Genomic DNA, 20,321 nt, shown 5'->3' on the forward strand with positions numbered 1-20,321 from the left:
GCATGAGTATATTTTTCAACATGTGTTTCATTAATAGTTACTTACACAAATAATTAATGGTGAAGAACACAATTCTAAGACACTAAACCAGTATAGGGTTTAGGCATGTAATTATCCTTCCACCATTTACCTAGCAACATATTCAGAACCAGTGAATTAATGCTGTAATCCCCAATCCCATTTCTTTGATTTACCCATGTGGAAAATTGTGTGGTAATCTGCCCCCTACTTAGACACTAATTATTGAAGTTACTATTCTGTATTGTGCATAATGTCTGAAATGAAGCATAGCTTCTTCTGGATACATCTGTATAATCTATAGTGAGTGTGACTAATCATTGGTGGTGAATTTGAGATTTTCTCAGATTTAGTAACAATTGGAATGAACCTTCTGGGGGAAAAGAAACTTACCTTTTCCAAGTCCTCATGGGAGTGGAGTAAGAGTTACCAGACAAGGGTTATGTGCTGTCAGTCAGTGTTGTAAAGTGCAGTAGTCTCCCCCTTATCTGTGGGGAATATGTCCCAAGACCCCCAGTGGATGCCTGAAACCAGGGATAGTACTGAACTCTATATATACTATGTGTTTTCCTACACATACACCTGTTGTAAAGTTTAATTCATAAATTAGGCACAGTAAGAGATTAACAATAATAACATAATAAAATAGAACAGTTAATGACAATATATTATAGTAAAAGTTATATGAATGTGTTCTCTCTCTCTCTGATAACCAATCTGATAACTGACACTAGGGGACTAATGGGCAGGTAGTGAGTGTATGCAGCATGGATACACCGGATAAAAGATGGTTATGTCCAGGGTGTGACGAAGTGGGACAGCGAGAGATTTCATCACGTTACTCAGAATGGCACACAATTTAAAACTTACGAATCGTTTGTCTTTGGATTTTTTTATGTAATATTTTTGGACCTCAGTTGACTACAGGTAACTGAAACCATGGAAAGCACAACTGAGGACAAATGGGAGGAACTACTGTAACTATAATGGCATACTGCTTTTTTGGTGATAACAATGGTTAACCAAATTGGGCCAACGTTATTGCTATTTAAAATAGATGAGAAAAAACTTAGGACTTTAAAATATAAAATTCGTGGTTTTTAAATACTAACTTTTCACCTCTTAAAGCAATTATTTTTAGTAAGCATTTGATAGTCTCATGCTTTTTAGGAATCCACGTAAACTTGACTTCTGAGCAATTTCATATAAATGGACATTCTGATGCTTAAGTTAGGAATATCTTAAAGCATTAAAAAAAAAGAGGTAGAGCAATTTGGACTTGCACCATCAATCTTCTTGACTCCTGGTACCCAGCAAATAGAATCTGGTTAACAATCCAACTGGAGCGATTGTGTACCAAGATAGACTTTTGGATCAGATCCTTGTGGTATAAATGGAAGGAGCCTTTAATTGGCCTTGGATATACTTTGAAGTCATTAGGGTTTAATATCCTTTATAACCTTTAAAATCATGATATTTTCCAAGGAGTATAAGTTAAATGGTTCCGAAGCCCATTTTAAAGTTCTAAAATGGAATATATAGTTTAGAAATTATGGATTTGATTTTCTTAAAGAAGACCACTAGAGGTCACAAGAGATCTTGGAAAGAGAAAGGTGTTTTATTTTACACATCTGAATAAAAAGCAAAATCTAGTTGGCACGATCTGTAGGTTCTCCTTCCCCAAGTTAAAACAGTGTTCAATGTGAAAGGTTTGTTTGGCCTTAATACACTGCATTCTTTAGCACTACCACTACATTGGATCCCCTATGAATTTTTTTCTTCAGTCATTGATTTCTTAAAACATACGCACATATACACACTCTCAGGCTTGACGAAATATATAATACTTATGCCATTTAAAGTGACATCAGAATCACTTTTTCAACATTACATTTTTAAGTCTAGTAATGAAATGCAAATCCTCTGAATGTGGAAAATGCCATCTGATGGGAAAGAGGAGGCCCTGCCAACATTCTGAAGGCAGAGGTGGCCTGCTGCTGCTGTTATAGCCCTTCGTGTGAACTTTCCGTCTGTGAACTTGCAATGGTTTCTTCGCTGGCAAGAAACATGTACCTCCTGCACTCAAAGGAAGTTGGCCTGGAGATTTTCCTCTAGGATTGTCATAATATGGAAGAGTGGTCAGGATGCTGAGACATTAAAGCAGTCTTTGGGTCTGCCTATCACCAAGAGACTGTGTGAGACAGCTGGGAAAGTTCTGTGGGGTTCAAGTGTCACAATACTCCTTGAAAGCCTAGCTAACTGGCACAGTGAACATGATGAGTGAGTTCTTTCTCGTCCCCACCTCCCAGGAAGCCAGTGAGACCCATCAGGTCCCTGTCATTCTTCATTTTATCTTCTCCTGGGTTTAGAGGACATCCATACCCCAAGTCCTCCCAAGGAGGATTCCCCTCCTTGGGAGGCTGTTGTTTTTCTAAGCTTTGGATTTTACTCCATTTCATCTGGATTTTCGGAATCTGGTGGACATTTATGTGCCTGAGTGATCAATCAGACCTTTTGTTTCCTCCAAACAAGTTGAAATATTCTCTGATTACATGAACAAGTGCATTGTTGCCTCCTCCAGGCCATGTACTGAATGGAAGATATAAAGGAATGTTGCTTTTCACTCAGAGAATGGTGTCATTCCCATTGTACTTTATGTTGATGAACTATAACCCTCCATAATCATCACCACTGAAACGCTGTTGGTGACAGGCTTGTGGCTGTCCTTTGCAGAGCAAATTCACAGGGGTGTGGCTCTCCACCTGTCTGAATGGCAGGTGATGCTCAGCACCTCAGAGTGCTCGAATTTAAACATTTTATGGGATGAATTGTTTTTGGTAGCCGGGTGTTTTGTTTCTGTGTGGCTGGACTTTGTCATATGCCATTTGAGACTCTGTTAGGCTGATGTCATATTTTATCATTAGCACGAGGGCTGATGCAAGATCATAAATTATCAATTACCCCAAGGAATGCATTTAGCAGAACAAGTTCCACTTTATCCATTTTGAGGAAGGGCTAAGGGAGAGACTCTTCAGAACTACACAATTTAGATGTTTTCTTCTTATTTTCCCAGAAGAATTAGTATTGAGGTATAATTATGGGTAACTTTGTTAATGGGCTGCTGAGGGCTCATGATTAGGCTTACAGTCCTCTGTCTCTCTGAATGTTTATTCCTGATTTTTAAATCTATGGGGTAATATTTTTGTGTCCATCACGTAGAGTAAGGCCCATGGTACACAGTTTACTTTGGAGTTCCCTGAGTGGTAGCTGCCTTGATCCACTTTAAATGATTAGGATATTGAATTATTTTCCTATTATTTAAAATAATTATCTCTATTACTAAATATTGGTACAGAATTTTATTTTGGCAAACTGTTTAGAAATGCATTTGTTGGCTATTCTCTCCTAGAATTTTTTCCTTTTTTTTTTTTTTTTTTACCAGTTTCATTCCAGGATTCTTTATAAACCAAAGCCACCTGTTAGCACCCTTTTGGCAGGTTGCTAAGTGGGGAACTGAGTGGTTTCTGGAATGCAGTGTGGCGTTCTAGACTCTTTCAGCCAGGGTCCTGTGCGCTCAGGTAGGGCCAGCTGGTGGGGGTTTCCAGGTGGTGTGTCCGTGACAGGGGTATATGAAATCTCCCCAAAGCAAATGCTGCTGAGGGCTTACTTCCTGCCAGAGAGTGAAGTTGAGGGTGTCCCTTGTATCACCACATTGAACCCTCCACTTTATCCTTGATCCTGCCCCTTTTGCAGATGAGAAGTCAAGGCTTAACATTGAAGTGACTGGGTAGTCTTCTCAGGAAGTAGAGTCAGAGAACAAGTAGAGGGACTGTGGGCCCACTCCCCAGATATGCCCTCTCAGGCCACATGTCCCTCACCTGGAAAACAGTCTTACCGATGGCACCACCCAGCGCTGTCAGTGCATGTGGGACACTGGACGAGGTCCTGGCACATGGTAAGGATCCACATTGGCTGTCATGGTTGTACCTACACTGCTGGGTGTGTAGATGTCAAAAGTCAATAAAGCCAGACGCTGGTGAAAGTGGTAAGGACATATTTTAATCAATAATTATTGCAATGGGGGAAAAAGTCCAACGTGAATTGAATTCAACTTCAATTTGTACAAAGGTGACTAGGAATTTTGAAGGGAGAATGAGAGAGCAGGTAGGTGTGTGAGTGAGAAGGGGCTCAATAGAGTCAGGGAAGTGAAAAATTATAAAAAGTGGGAAGGGGGTATTGGTCCATGTGAAACCCATCTGAATTTGTTAACTGGTGCTTATTGAAGTTAGGCTCCTACCCTCCCACAGAGACTGGGAGACATGCCCTATCCTCAGGTGTTGGCTGGAACAAACTGAAGTTCTTTTGGCAGCCTTAAGCTTTCTCAGGAAGGCACTTTAAGGGGGGCTAGGGTCATCCTAAGGAGGTGACCTTGAGCTGTTAGAAAATGTGTTTGTTCAAGACTTTATAGCTCAAGATTGAGGCCCAGTCAAGAAGAGGGCTCAGAGTAACCGGGTTAGAGTTTAGTCAAAGAGAGAGTCTTTGTGACAGAGTAGCACAAAACTTCCTCTGTGTCCCCAAAGAGCCCTTCATTGACATTAATACCCGAAGTGGACAATAAGTATCCAGTAATGACCCTGCCATTGGGTTTCTGGGAAAGGAGGCTGAGAATATGAGCCCCTGGAAGGTAGAGGGTATAGGTGATCCTTTAAAGATGCTGGAATTTGGAACAAGTGAGGGGGTCACAGCACTGGATAGGAAAAGAGGTAGAAGGAGGGAAATTGGGAGGTCCCCTTCTAGGGACAATAAGATCAACTTGTGTCTTTGTTAGTGATAAGGATGGAAAGATGGAGGCCTTAAAATGAGGCTAAGGGCTCTGTGGTTATCTCAGAAACGGGGCTGGTAAAAACTTTCGAATAAGGGAATGAAGTGAAGAAAGCAGGGTTTTAAACAAATTAGTGATAGGGATGGAATGGAGAGTTTATACCTACAATGTCCAATGGGCAACTGGTACAGGGATTCAAGCTTTTGTAGTGATAACCTCTTCCATTCTGTGCATTGATTATAAATGTTCTTCAATTGTTCTTATTGACACTTCCTACCTAAGTAATAATAATGTTAATAATAACATGTCACACATTACTATCTTAACATTTACTGTCTTTATTACAGATCAGAAAACTGGTGCAGAGAGGTTAAATGACTTGCCCAGGGTTACAGCTGTTAAACCCAGATGCAGGCATCTGGCTTCCCAGCCCAGACTGACCACTACACTGTATTGTTTCTTTCCAATCTTTTCAAAAGAGCACTATGAGCCTTGATGCATTTATGGTGGAGCCTCAGTATACTTGGCCACAGGTGGCGCCTGGTAGCTTTCAAACTGATAACATACCTGTAAAAATAGATAGGCAAGTGATCAGGACTATTTAAAAAACAATTAGTGCAGAGCTGAAATAGCTTGTGAAATGGCTAGAGCACCAGAGTACAGTCATGTTCATCCTAAAAACACAGTTTGTGTTTGTTTCTGGTTTCACGTTTTAGACTCACCACTAGAGAATTCCTCTAATTCCCTGGCATGTAGAATAAACTGTTGGGTGACATCATAACCAGGTTGATAATATAACAAGTAAATATCCTGGTTGCCTGGATAAGGATCGCCTACTGTCACTCCTTTCGGAGAGTGCTGACAAAAGGTTAAGAATAAAGCTCAACCCAGGGAGTTATGTTTAATCCCCTTGGTTGTCATCTTCTATATGTGTGTGTGTGTGCGCGCGCGTGTGTGTGTTTTCCTTCTTGTGCCATGGTCTGTTGGCTAGCTCACTCCTTAGCTCTGAGGTTTTATAGAGCAGAGACCTAGTTTCTCAAACATGTATTTTTTTTCATCAAGATTCTTATTATTGATGAAAACCCAACATCATTCCAACAGATGGGCCTTTGTCACCAGAGGTAAAGGTTTCATCCTGGGAGCAGCGTAGAGATTTTCATCCAGAGTATATGGGGTTGTCCAGTTTAAAGCATTTAGATTTGGGGATTGAAGCTGTGGCAGGATCAGGGGATCTAATCCAGCACGGCTGGCGACGATCCACAGTGTCGACCATTGGCCTTTGAGCCAGTCTCTCCTCTCATCTGTTTTGCTTGTGTGCATGCTTCCTGCTACCAATTTGCAAAAGGAGTGTCAAATTAAAGGAAGATTTTTGAAGTGCATTGTTGGCTTAGTGTAGATGTGATGGCAGGGTTTAAGTCAGTTGACCTGAGTTCATAATGTGGCTCTGCTGCCAACTGTGTCTCCCTCTCAGGCAAAGCATTCCATCATCTTCATGAGCCTTGCTCTCCTCCATCTGCAAAGTGAATATGGTGTCTACCTCCTGAGGTTGCTATGATAATTTGGATAAAGCCCTGAGTTTTATACACATGCTAATCACTCACTAGATGAAGCTACTATTAATATCAGAGAACATAATAGAAGATAGAGTGGGATGATAAAGACGACATAGTAATGAAAGAAAGGTGTGGTGCTGGGTGGGGTAAAATTTAGTAGCCAAATTTAGTAGCCAAAAAAAAATAATACAAATGTGGAACATTTTAATAAGAGAAGTACTAGGAAAAAATATAAGAGCATCTGAGACAGGTAAAATAGAAGACAAAATGTAACCGAGAATGTACTAAAAATAAGAATGTTAAATATGGCAGCAAAATGGATACAAAGGTCAGTATCACCATGCTGCTGTAAACCTGGTTCTGGGGTCCTCCCCCAACACACACACCACACTGGTTGCCAAAGTCGCAGTAGAGAATGGAGATTTGATATGGCTATCCGCAGGATGGTGAGAAGAACCTCATTACCTTTAAATCAGCATTTCCCTCTCCATGGGAAGTGTAGCGATATCTCAGGAATAAAGGATACCATGGGACAATGTTGGAGAAATGGATAAACAAGGTTAGAATTCTTTATTGTGGTGCTTCTCAGAGTATTTAATATATAACTGCGGCACTCCAGGAGGGGAGCTATAATAGGAAATTGATTTTAGACAGTGGAATTCTTTTGGGGAGAGGAAAGGGATGCTGGGGAAAATGTCATAGAAATAGTCTTCTTTACAACATATTTGGGCAATGCTGTCCCCAGCTTCTTATCCTTTGGTATATGACAAATACTGTCCCACATTTCACACCCAAACATGTTGAGTGTGTTCTTTCTGCCTGGAATTTTCCACCCCTAGGTCTTGACATAGCTTCCTTCCCTTTCGTCATTGAGGTCTCAAATCTGATGTCCCTCCTCAAAGAGGTCTTCCCTGACCACTTAACCCCATCATTCTCCATCCCAAAGCACTTAACACTATTTGAAATTTTCAAAGTGATGTATTTGTTACATTTTTATTGTCTGTTTCTCCTATTAGAGTGTAAGTTCATTTTGCGAGCATGTTGCTGTATTATTCCTGGAGTTTAGAACGGTGTTTGGCACATAGTAGGTGCTCCATTCAAGGAATGAACACTGAACTTAAGCCTTTTTGTTAAACAGGGTAGAAGATCATGATGATCTCATGCCAATATTTATGCACCATAACACAATTCTGAAAGCAACTTATGGCGATTACTTCCTGGCTGAACTAATAGAAGCCCAAGATGAAGAGAACCACGCTGTCGTGTGTGAGGTTGGTGATTAATCCACATAGGGATACGCTTATGAGAGAAATGAGAGAAGTAAGCAACGTTGCTCCTTTTTCACCCAGCGTCCCTGGGGTTGCCATCTCCTCCCCTTTCCCTGTGCCCTTCCAGGTGGTGTGCCAGTGCAGCGTCCAAGCTGTGGCATTACCCCCCTTCCCAGTGTTAACTGGCTTTAGGTTTTTAGGTTTTTGTGAGGTCCTCTCAGATGTCTAGGCTGCTGTGGATTCTTTGCCTGTCTCTGGAGGTAGGGGTTAGAGTTAGGGTGAGGGGAAAAGATCCTCGAGGGGTGACGACAGGTGATTTTTGAAACCCCAAGATCCTAGAGACCAGAAGTTACAAACCAACATCCTGCTGGCAGATGGATTTTTTTTTTTAACTTGGAAAGTAATTTTTAATTCTTTGTTTTACAAGATTTTACAGTTACAGAAACTTATAAGCACCCCAATTCCCTAAATGTTAATATTTTACTATATTTGCTTTATCATTGTCTTTGCTTGCTCTCTCTCTCTAATGTATTTACCTATATACCGTGTTTCCCCGAAAATAAGACCTAGCCGGACAATCAAATAAGACCTGTCCGGCTAGGTCTTATTTTCAGGGAAACACAGTATACATAGATAAATATGTATTACATATATTTATATATTTTTAATGAGCCATTTAAGAGTAAGTTGCAGATGTAGTGCTCCTTTACCACTAAATACGTCAGAGTTTATTTCCTAAAAACAAGGATGTTCTCATATAACTGTAGTACAATGATCAAGTCAAGGAGTTTCAGTTCTTACAGTGCTATTATCTAACATATAGACCCTATTCAGATTTTACTGACAGTCCTGATAGTGTCCTTTATAGCAAAAGTAAATCTAGATCATTCATTGCACTCAAGTGCCATGTGTCTTCAGGCTCTTGTAATCTGGAACAACTTCCTAGTCTGTTTTTGTCTGTCACGATGATAACAGTTTTGAAGAGCACAAGTCAGTTATTTTTTGGAATGTTTCTCAGTTTGGATTTGTCCAATGTTTTCTCATGATTTGACTTAGGTTATTATGATTAGATTTTGTTTTATTAATGGCTAACATTTAAAAATTAGTAAATTGTCTATAACAATTGGAATATCTAGCTTTTCTGGAAAAATCAGGATTGTGTATTGGGTCTGCTTTTCTGCAGGGCCCTAGTGATTTGGAGCTTTGGAGAGGCTGTCACTGCAGGTAGTTCAGGTGTTCTCTAGCACACTCCCGTTCCCACTGTGACCCAGGGCTTCACGACCCTACAGGCTATCTTCCCTAATTTGTATCAGCCTGGCCCTGTGAGCCTATCAGTTGTGACCACTGACTCAGGACATGCCCTACAAGTGTCCTGATTGCACAGTGTTTATACAGGAAGGCTTTACTAAGACTGGAGGTAGGGATGGGAGTAAAGAAAAATGAAACGCACATTCTCTGGTTTGCCAGCTGTAGACCCAAAGGTCCACACCCAAGGGAAAGGGTGAAAAGGGGCAAAAAATAGAACTGGCAAGCTACTAGCTTTAGTGTGTTTCAGCCCAGAGCAGTGAACAAGCTGACTCAGGACCCCAGGCTGGTGTGAGCTACTCAGAAACTCTTGAGACTATCTCCCATCCTTGTCCCACACCTGGAGGCATTCACAGAGGCACACTTCATCCTTACAGAATTTTAGGGAACAGTGGATTTATTTGCATTTCCCCCCACAGGATTTGATAATGAAAGTCCTAATTTTGCTACCTAAACGTAAGTGTATTGAGGTATCTTTAGGCCTTTATATTACTTTGAGCCTGCTAAAATAGGCCTTCCTGAAAAATACCATGATGGCATTATACCTCATGCCACTCCATCTGAAGCTTTGGGAATTGTTAAGAACTGAAAATACTGAAATAGAGGTATTCGGGGGGGTCTGCCCAGTGGTATGGAAAAATTGTCTGATTGAAAAAAATAGAGACTGTTAGCACTTTAGGGTCATTAGGGAATGTGTGGTGACTGTTCAGCTTTAGGAAAGATAGGGCTGTGACCATGTGCTATAAGAAATGTGAGGAAGAGAGAAGGTCCAAGATGGTGGAATAGGTAAACTCTATGTCTGTCACCTCCTATGATCATATTATAATTACAAATAAATAATACAACAGTCAGCCTCAAGTCATCTGAAGACTACCTCAACAGAACGCTTATAATTAAGGATATAAAGAAGAGACCGGTCAAGACTGGTAGGAGGGAAGGAGACATGAAACAAGCTGACCCCAAACCCATGGACAGTTGGTTGAACACTGGGAAGGACACCTCAGCAGTGTCCTTCTGGAAGATCCATCTGGAAGAGTGAAGGGTCCATCCCCACACCAGGCTCCCCAACCAAGAGGTCTTGTGTGGGGAAGGAATCCCCACAACATGTGGCTGTGAAAAATCAATGAGGATTCTATCTATTCCAGTGAGACAGAAGGTAGCTGGAAACCGAGACATCCTATAAAAGGCCTGTGTACAGACTTACTCGCTTGCAAGCACTCACCCTGGGCTCCGATGGAGGGGCAGCAAATAGAGAGACACCAGAGATGTACAGGGAAAGACTGAGTTGTGTGGCTTCAGAGTGAGGACTAGAGGGACAGCTGCCGTTATCTCTGTGGAGCCCACCTCATATGTAACCTATGGGGGGAGGTGCCATCTTTCCTGTATTGAACCCTCCCCCACAGGGCCAAATCTGAGACTGCATTGGTTTAATAAAATCTGTGTGTGTCTGATCTTGGTGACACCCTGGGACCCCACCCTGCCCACTTAGTGTGGCATCACTCTGGGCACTCTTAGCATCTAGGCAGTCATCCCACACAACACACTGCAGGAGGCTTCTACAACAAAGGACATCCCACAGAAGCCTGGGAAACTTGGGGACAGTGTGCAGCCCCAGTGTGTGCTGCAGCCTTTCTTCCATGGCTCTCGGAAATCTATGGGCCCAAGGCGAATGGTGGCAGGTTGCAGTTTTCTCTGGTAATTTTGCGAAGTGGCCACAGGCTCTGGACTGGCACAAGAACTGAACATACATTAACTTTGTGAAAACCACCAGCTGCACCCCAGTGACTCCCTGAGACCCTACCCCACCCAACTCAGGTAGCATCGCTGCAGGCACAGTCAACACCAGGTCAAACAGAAAGGCCTGCACACCTAAGGAGTCTCATTCAGCAGCTAAGCCTTATGGCCAACCCGCAGGTGGCAGCAGACCTGGCGGTGGCCTTGGCTGTTTGCTAAGCTGCACCAGGCCTGATACTGGTGGCAGTTGGCCTTGGTTCACATCAAGGCCACCCCATATGCCTTCAGGTCCAGTACAGGCAGCAACCAACTGCCTATAGCTTTGTAGCTCCTACCAGGTAGCTGGGGCCAGTCAGAAGCAAGGCTGAAACTAGCCTGCATGAGAGCCCCTCTGAAGAGGCACCAGAAACAATGCACCAGAGGCTGACCTCAGACCATACCAGAGCATTACCTAAAGAGCCACACAAGTGGTACAACCAAAGGGTGGTCTCAACAGGCACAAGAATGCACTGGGTCAAATCCCACTCTGAGGCATCAACTCCACACAGCAGCTCATATACTGTGGGCATAGTCAATCCTCACAGTCAGCCTGAGAGTCAATCTGAACCACTGACATGCCAAAAGATATCCTGGCTCAACTACAACAGGAAAATACAAACAACACACACAAGGGATACTCCTGAAACACACACAGATAATCAGGGAGATTGCACCACTGAACCATGCAGGCCACCTACTATATAAGGCGAACAGGCCAAGACTGAGAGACATATGAGATCTACCTAATTCATAGAAGCAAGAAGAGAGACAGCCAGAATGAGGAAAAAATGAAACATGTCCCAAATGAAAGAACAGGAGAAAACTTCCAGGAAAAAAAACAAAACAAAAAATAAAACAAAAAACTAAATGAAATGGAGGCAACTAACCTACTAGAGACACAGTTTAAAATACTTGTTATAAAAATGCTTAAGGAACTTAGTCAGAACTTCAACAAAGAGATGGTACGCATAAAGAAGGATATAGAAACCATGAAAAAGAACCAGGCAGAAATGAATATGATAACTGAAATGAAAAATACACTAGAAGGAATCAATGGCAGATTAGATGAAGCAGAGGACTGAATCAGCGATTTAGAAGACAAGGTAGCAGAAAAACATAACATTTGGGACAACAAAAAGAAAAAAGAATTTTAAAAAATGAGGACCTCTGGGACAACATCAAGCACAACATTCACATCATAGGAGAAGAGAAGGAGCAAGGGGCCGAGAACTTATTTGAAGAAATAATGACTGAAAACTTCCCTAACCTGGTGAAGGAAATAGACATTCGAAGCCAGCAAGTGCAGAGTGTCCCAAACAAGATGAATCCAGAGGCCAACACCAAGACAAATCATAATTAAAATGGCAAAGGTTAAAGACAAAGACAATCAGCTGATTTTTTTTTTTCCCAAAGACCATCAGCTGATTTTTTAACAAAAACTTTGCAGGCCAAGGGAGTAGAGGGAAATATTCAAAGTGATGAAAAGTTAGTTCCTACAACCAAGATTATCCAGCAAAGCTAACATTTAAAACTGAAGGAGAGATAAAGACCTTCCCAGACCAAAAAAAAGCTAAAAGAATTCATTACTACCAAGCCAGTATTATAAGAAATATTAAAGGGACTTCTTTAAGAGGAAAAGAGAAATTAAACAAAGAAAAAAGATAAAAAATATTAATAATAGAGACGTCATCAAAATGGCGGTGTCAGATGAGCCTCTGTAAAGCTCCCCTGGAATTTACAACTAATCGAACAACAATAACTCCACAAAGGACTCCCTGCACAGCAAAAAGGCGAGTCAAAGAGGCTCACTACTGAATTCACCGAAAGGTGGGAGAATCGCGTGAACGGGGGAGGAGGGAAAGGAGCAGTGCGGAGACAGAGCCGCGTGGGTGCAGGACGCAGACCTAGCTCAGTGCTCCAAGATCAGTGCATCCCGGAACTACCGCAGCTGCGGGAGAGGGAAGAACTTGGACTGCTAGGGCTCCACTTATGGCCCACGGGGCTGAGGGGGCAGCATATAACACAGCTGAACCCAACGCTCATGGCATAGACCTTGGAGAAAAGACTGAGGGAAGAAGGCTGGAAACGGTGGTTTAAGCCCTCACTGCTAAGCAGAGACTGGAAGCCTGAGGCACTGAGACTAGCCGCCCCCTCCCTACCCTCCCAGAGCTCGCCCCGCCCCCACCTGCCCGGTGCTAGAAGTGGAACAGTAGCAGTGTCAGATCAAAGGACAGAATATTTGCTGTTCTGAGAACTGCGGACCACAGACACAGATTCGCAGTCCAACTGGTTCTGGCAGAGGGAAGGGAGCTGTGGAGGCGAACTGGCTGTGGTGGTAGTTGCGCCATTGCTCTGGGCCACCTCTCACAACTCACCCTGCCCCTGGCCCCACCTATCTGGGCGGTACCCTGCAGGGGTAAACAGAACTGCTGAAACATACCGGCTCTGAATCTGGTGCAGAAAGAGCTTTGTAACTTCAAAAGTTTTCTGCACCTTCACAGGGACGTGGTGCCCTATGACCCGGGCAAACTGTTAGCAGCGGAGAAGCCCGTCTCCCAGAGAATCCCCCCATTGTGTGAGAAGCTGGAATAGTACAGAGAAAACACAGCACTACTGTGTGAGGGAGGAAAAAAAAGGCTGCAGTCAGAGAGAAAATAAAACAATCTACCAACAAGTATTGGAAAACAAAAGAAAGACCTCTTCCTATCAACCTGTTTCACAAGCCACTCCTGTAGATGTCTAGGAAGAGAAATAATAAATCAGTAATTGCCATGAATAACCAAGGCAACAAGACAGCTCAGAAAGAAAGTGAAAAGTCTCCAGAAAAGGAACTTAAAGATATGGAAATATGTGACTTAAATGACAGAGAATTCAAGATTGCAGTTCTGAAAGAACTTAACGAGATGCAAGAAAACACAGAAAGGCAATTTAATGAACTCAGAAACGCAATCAAAGACCAACATGAGCATTTTACAAAAGAGATTGAAATTTAAAAAAAAACAACCAAATGGAATTTCTGGAGATTAAGAACTCAATAGAAGAAATCAAGAATGAAATAACCAGCTTACATAGTAGAGTTGACAAGATGGAGGAAAGAATCAGTGACATCGAAGATAGAAACCTGGAAATTACACAGATGGAAGAAGAAACAGACTTGAGACTTAAAAGAAATGAAAGAACTCTACAAGAACTTTCTGACTCCACCAGAAAGAGCAATATAAGAATAATGGGCATACCAGAAGGAGAAGAAAGAGAGAAGGGAACATAATAAAGGCCATATATGACAAACCAACAGCTAACATCACACTCAATGGGGAAAAGCTAAAACCATTCCCCCTAAGATCAGGAACAAGACAAGGTTGCCCACTTTCTCCACTTCTATTCAACATAGTGCTGGAAGTTCTAGCCACAGCAATCAGACAGGAAAAAGAAATAAAAGGCATCCAAATTGGTAAGGAGGAAGTAAAATTATCATTATATGCAGATGATATGATACTATATATAGAGAACCCTAAAGACTCCACCAAGAAACTATTAGAACTGATAGATGAATTTAGTAAAGTAGCAGGATATAAAATTAATATTCAGAAATCAGTTGCATTTGTATATACCAATGATAAAATATCAGAAGGAGAAATTGAAAAAGCAATCCCATTTACAATTGCTCCAAAGACTATAAAATATCTGGGAATAAATCTAACCAAAGATGTAAAAGATCTGTACTCAGAAAATTATAAGACACTGAAGAAAGAAATGAAAGAAGATGTAAATAGATGGAAACACATTCCATGTTCATGGATAGGAAGAATTAATATAGTTAAAATGTCCATACTGCCGAAGGCAATATACATATTCAACACAATTCCTATCAAACTACCAATGACGTTTTTCACAGAAATAGAATATATACTCCTAAAATTTATATGGGAGCATAAAAGACCCCGGATAGCCTCAGCAATCTTGAGAAATAAGAACAAAGTGGGAGGTATAACTATACCTGACTTCAAACTATACTACAAGGCTACAGTAATCAAAATAGCATGGTACTGGCATAAAAATAGACACATAGATCAATGGAACAGAATAGAGAGTCCAGAAGTAAATCCGTGCCTATATGCCCATCTAATCTACGACAATGGAAGCAAGAATGTACGATGGCGTAAAGACAGTCTGTTCAATAAGTGGTGCTGGGAAACCTGGACAGACACTCAAGATGCAAGAAAATGAAGCTGGACCACCTCCTTACACCATATACAAAAATAAATTCAAAATGGCTTAAAGACTTAAATGTAAGATCTGAAACCATAAAATATCTAGAAGAAAATATAGAAAGAAACTTCATGGACATTACCCGGAGTAAGATTTTCACTGATATATCCCCTCACGCGAGGGAAGTAAGAGAAAAAATAAACATGTGGGCTTACATCAAACTAAAAAGTTTTTTCACAGCAAAGGAAACCATCAATAAAACAAAAAGGGATCCTACTGAATGGGAAAAAATATTTGCCAATGATATATCTGATAAGGGATTAATATCACAAATCTATAAAAAACTTACTCAACTCCAAAAAAACAAACAACCCAATTAAAAAATGGGCAGAGGACTTGTGGAGACATTTTTCTAAAAAGGACATACAGAAGGCAAGAAGTCATATGAAGAAATGCTCAACCTCACTAACCATCAGAGAAATGCAAATAAAAACCACAATGAGATACCACCTCACTCCAGTCAAAATGGCTATTATCAATAAATCAACAAACAACAAATGCTGGCGCGGATGTGGAGAAAAGGGAACGCTAGTGCACTGTTGGTGGGACTGCAGATTAGTGCAGCCACTATGGAAAACAGTATGGAGGTATCTCAGAAATCTGAAAATGGAACTACCCTATGATCCAGCAATACCACTCCTAGGCATCTACCCGGAGAAATCCAAAACTCCAATTCAAAAATCTGTATGCACTCCTATGTTTATTGCAGCACTTTACACAATAGCCAAGATATGGAAACAACCAAAATGCCCATCGGTAGATGACTGGATTAAGAAGCTGTGGTACATTTATACAATGGAGTATTACGCAGCCATAAAGAAGAAAGAAATCTTATCATTTGCAGCAACATGGATGGATCTAGAGAACATTATGTTAAGTGAAATAAGTCAGAAAGAGAAAGACAAGTACCATATGATCTCACTTATATATGGAATCTAAAGAAAAGACTATGTGAATGAACTAATCAGAGTCAGTTTTGGGGACGCAGAGAAAAAACCGAGAGTGGTTAGATGGGTGTGTGGGAGGGGGTTGGGGATAAGGGGAAAGGTGAAGGGATTTGGAAGCAGCTGGTAACCACAAGATGGCCTCAGGGTTTTTCTTTTGAAAATTAATTTGGGGAAGGTATTCTATAATGTTGTAAAGATTTTGTTGGGTATCCGATGGACATGCTTCCTATTTGGGAGACCACCTCAGGGATACTGTGGATACCTGATCATGGCATTGTACATCAGAAGCTAAACATTAATGAATGCCAACTATAATTTTATATATATAATGTGATGGTTCAGTGTGAGGTCGGAGGGATAGTGGATGGGGGGAGGGGGGTTCACAGTATGAGGGATATAAATGATGAACGTCTAAGTATTACCTTGTTTTGTACACCTGAAACTAATAAATAAATTAATTAATAAAAAAAAAAAACATCTTATAGATATAACAGTCTATTTTATGCTGACAATAACTTTGATCATAATAAAAAAATTTACCCTTTTACTCTGTGTTTTATGTTTTTGGTGTCACAATTTACCTTTTTTATGTTGTATATTTATATGTAAATCATAGCTTTAGTTATCTTTAATACTTTTTTCCCTTATTTTTTAAGCTAAAGTGTTTAATATTTCACTATATTACAGTTTTAGAATATTCTGGACTTGACTATATACTTGCATTTACCAGCGTGTTGTATGTTTTCATGTTACTAATTAGTGTCCTTTCATTTCAGCTTAAAGAACTATCAGCATTTCTTGTAAGGCAGGTCTGTGGTGATGAACTCCCTCAGCTTTTGTTTGTCTCGGAAAGTCTTTATCTCTCTTTTTTTCTGAAAGGTTGCTTTGACAGATGAAATCTTGGCTGCCTTTTTTTTTCCCCAGCATTTTGAATATATCATTCCACCTCTCCCAGCCTGTAAGATTTCTGCTGAGAAATCTGCTGTAGTCTTATGAGAGTTCCCTTTTAACAAGTTACAAGCTTTCTGTCTGTTGACACTTTCAAGATTATCTGTTTGTCTTTGATTTTTGATAATTTTATTATAATGTGTTTTGGAGAAGATCTTAAGTTGATTTTTGTTTGGTGACCTATGAGTTTCATGAACTTGGATCTCCAAATCTCTCCTCAGATTTGGGATGTTCTGAGGCATTTCTTTTTAACCATTCTGTTCCCTTCTCTGTCGTTCTCCTCTGGAAATGCAATGATTTCAAGTTAGTCTTTTTGATGATATTCCATAGATCGTGTAGGCTTTTTCCTCTCTCTTTTTTTTTTTTTTTTGTTTTCCTCTGACTAAATAATTTCAAAGATCCTGTCTTCAGTCACATTGATTCTTTCTTCTGCTTGATCAAGTCTGGTGTTGATACACTCTATTGCATTTGGGGGAGAGGGGAGTTCATTTGTTGTATTCTTCAGCTCCAGAATTTCTATTCAATTTTTTTTATTTGTCTCTTTCTTAAACCGCTCATTTTGTTCATGTATTGTTTTCTTGATTTTGGTTGAATTATCTTTCTGTGTTTTCTTGCAGCTCATTGAGTTTCTTTAAAACAGCTATTTTCAATTTTTTTTTGGTAAGTCAGAGATATTCACATCTTTGAAGATTATTGTGATCCTGTATTTTTTAAAATTTGTTTATTTCTTGGAATTTTGTGTTGCTGTCTTCACATTTGTACTATCAATCATCTTCTCCAGTCTGTACTATTTTTAGAGGAGAAATACCTGTGTTAGCCTTGCTAGGAATTCTAAGCTTTTCTCAGACCTCCTATGGATACATACGCTCCATACTTCTTGTTTTCTCTTGTGGCAGAATTCTTAAGCTTGTGTGGATTCTCTGGATCTTGCAAAATATCAGGCCAAGTGCTGACAGCCTCTCTTTTTTTTCCCAAAGGTGGCACTACAGCTCAAGATTGTGGTCTCTTTCTGGCCCCCAGTTTCCACTGATTTTGTGCTCACTAGCCATCTGCCAAAGCCTGCTTGTGCTGCTGTTGGGAGCATGCAAGGGAGCTAGCCATAGGAAAGAATGGTACATAGGAGGGGCACATGGAGAACTTGGGGTGCTCGTGGGTCAGTTCAGGGGTTTCACAGGTGAGGCATTTCCAGCAGGTCATGGATGGGCTTTTTGATGGGATCTGCAGTCCAGTTAGGATCTGTGTTTCTTTAATGTCTTCCATAAAAGAGTCCTATTTGCTGCTTTCCCAGACTCCAGTTGACCAGAGACAATGGAACAAAGTACATCATGTCTGTCTCTTCCCAGAGCAGCGCATGGTAGTTATAGGCCATGCATGTAGAATATCTGAGAAGTGTGCCTGTGTCATACGGGAAACCCTTGATTAGTGAAGGGTTTTTAACTATGAGGATTTTCTTTGGCTTGATAGCTATTTGGAGGAGTTTTGAGTCATCATTTTATTGCAAGTTGCTTTTCACAACTGTCCTGGCTTACCTTGACATCTGGTGTTTACTCTAAACTAAGATTTCAGGGACAGGCAGTTGGAGGTCAGAGGCAACTCCCAGAGACAGAGGGGCAGAGTGTGTCTGCTTTTGCGTGAGCAGCAGTAGTCTGAGTAGGCACCACTGACCTGCAGGTGGTCAGAGCCTGCCAGCTCAGCCATGTTCTTGGCATTAGGAAGAGGGGATCAAAGCTGGCAGTGGTCACAGTGAGGGCACCCTCATTGTGGAGTATTGTAACCCAAAAGGGATGGGTGACTGTAAGACTTATTAGATGGAAGCATGAACGATACAGTGCACATATGTCTACAAATGGACCTGCTTGTGAAGACAAGGCCACTGCACATATGGTTTTCTAGTAATCTGAGTTTTATGTATCATCATGTAGATCCTCACAGGAAATGCAACTACAACAAAACTTCCAGTTTTGCTTTTTATTATAAGAAAATTTGATATACCTTTGTGGTAGAAAGTATGTCTGTCACCCGGAGGATAGAGAGCAGCCAGCAATCAATGCCTTTTCATTGTACAAGTTAAAAAAGTCCATTAAATCAATTTATTTTTCCAGAAAACACCCACACACAAAGATGTATTCGAACACTGCTGCAAATTCATATTTCAGAACAGTTTCTCAGATCAGAATAGTTATTTGAAAGAAACCCAAAGGAAAAAGCAGACATTTGCACAATATGTCCTTGCTCTGTTGCAGTCCATAATTGTGAACTTTTGTGAATTGTCACAACCCTGGATGAATGATGGTATTATAACAGGTTGTAGAATTGGAGAATGTTAAATCTTTGTTCCTAATGGCAAAACATGTTTTTCTCATTTTCATCAGAATGTGTGATCCATGCCATTTGAAATCAAACTCCAAACACAATGAGCCATTAGTGTAATAGCTCATTACTAACAGTGGTCTTATAAATAATACATTCTTATCATGCACATGCAGCTTGCCATGAAGCCAGCAAAAGGTATTTCAGGCCATCAAAGTTTTGTTGCGCCAGCATGGCTGTAGATTAGAAGGACATCTCCATGTGCACCAAGATGGATGCCAATTTTCCCTGCCGAGAGTGAGGCTGGCCGTCTCTTTCTGCACATATGGTAGATGGATTGGTTAATCAGTGTCTGCTGAGTCTTGGGCCTAAAATTACAGAGAAGCCAGACAACTGCAGCTACGCCACCTTTGTTCACAAGCATAAACAAGACAAACAATCACTTATTATTTGAGAAAAATTTTTAAATGTTTATTTTGGACTTTTATTAAAATGTCAATGGCTTTATAAAACAGCTGTGTAAATTCAGCCTTTTACAGCTAGTATCATTTTGGGGTGGCCTGTAAAGAAAAGAATATGCATGAATAAAATTAATTATTAAAAATTCCTCTTATATTTCAGGATTAAGGAGAAAATAAAGGGAGTCTTACACGTACTTTTCAAGCACATGCTTGAAAACAAGTGGTTTTAAACTAGAAGACACATTAGAGAACAAATAGTTTAATACCTATTTTTCTGTCATTTAAAAGACTGAGCATTATTGTAACTTAATTATCTACTTTAGTAGGTTAAAGTATTAACCATTTTCTCCAAATGGGCATTTATGGGATGATGTTACATTCTTGGGACTAGGGAATGTCTATAATTGTTGAGTTTTGCTTCCTGAGTGGAATGTTTGTCTCAAGAAATAGTGTGAACACTTGAGGAATAGGACTCAGTAAATGCTGGTTTCTAATAAGAACTGTCAGAGTTAATCAGTCAGCCAAAATTTGCTTAAAACCCATGTAATAATCCACAGGAATTATTTATGTGAAATTTATTTGTTTCCAGTTTTACTGAGATATAATTGACATAGAACATTGTTTAAGTTTAAGGTGTACAACATAAT

At 40.5% G+C, this 20,321-nt stretch overlaps 1 protein-coding gene across 2 annotated transcripts in view; it reads left to right on the top strand.

Annotated features, from left to right (window-relative positions):
• The window catches only part of CFAP61 (cilia and flagella associated protein 61), a 325,115-nt gene that overhangs the window by 28,704 nt on the left and 276,090 nt on the right, over window positions 1–20,321 (top strand). For both annotated transcript variants that reach the window (XM_081034409.1, XM_081034410.1), the window contains exon 7: window positions 7,532–7,664. In XM_081034409.1, the coding sequence (XP_080890535.1) occupies window positions 7,532–7,664 (133 nt within the window). The remainder of the gene's footprint in view (window positions 1–7,531; window positions 7,665–20,321) is intronic.

This window comes from Rhinolophus hipposideros, assembly GCF_964194185.1.
Source record: "Rhinolophus hipposideros genome assembly, chromosome: 22".
In the NCBI taxonomy this organism is placed as follows: domain Eukaryota; kingdom Metazoa; phylum Chordata; class Mammalia; order Chiroptera; family Rhinolophidae; genus Rhinolophus; species Rhinolophus hipposideros.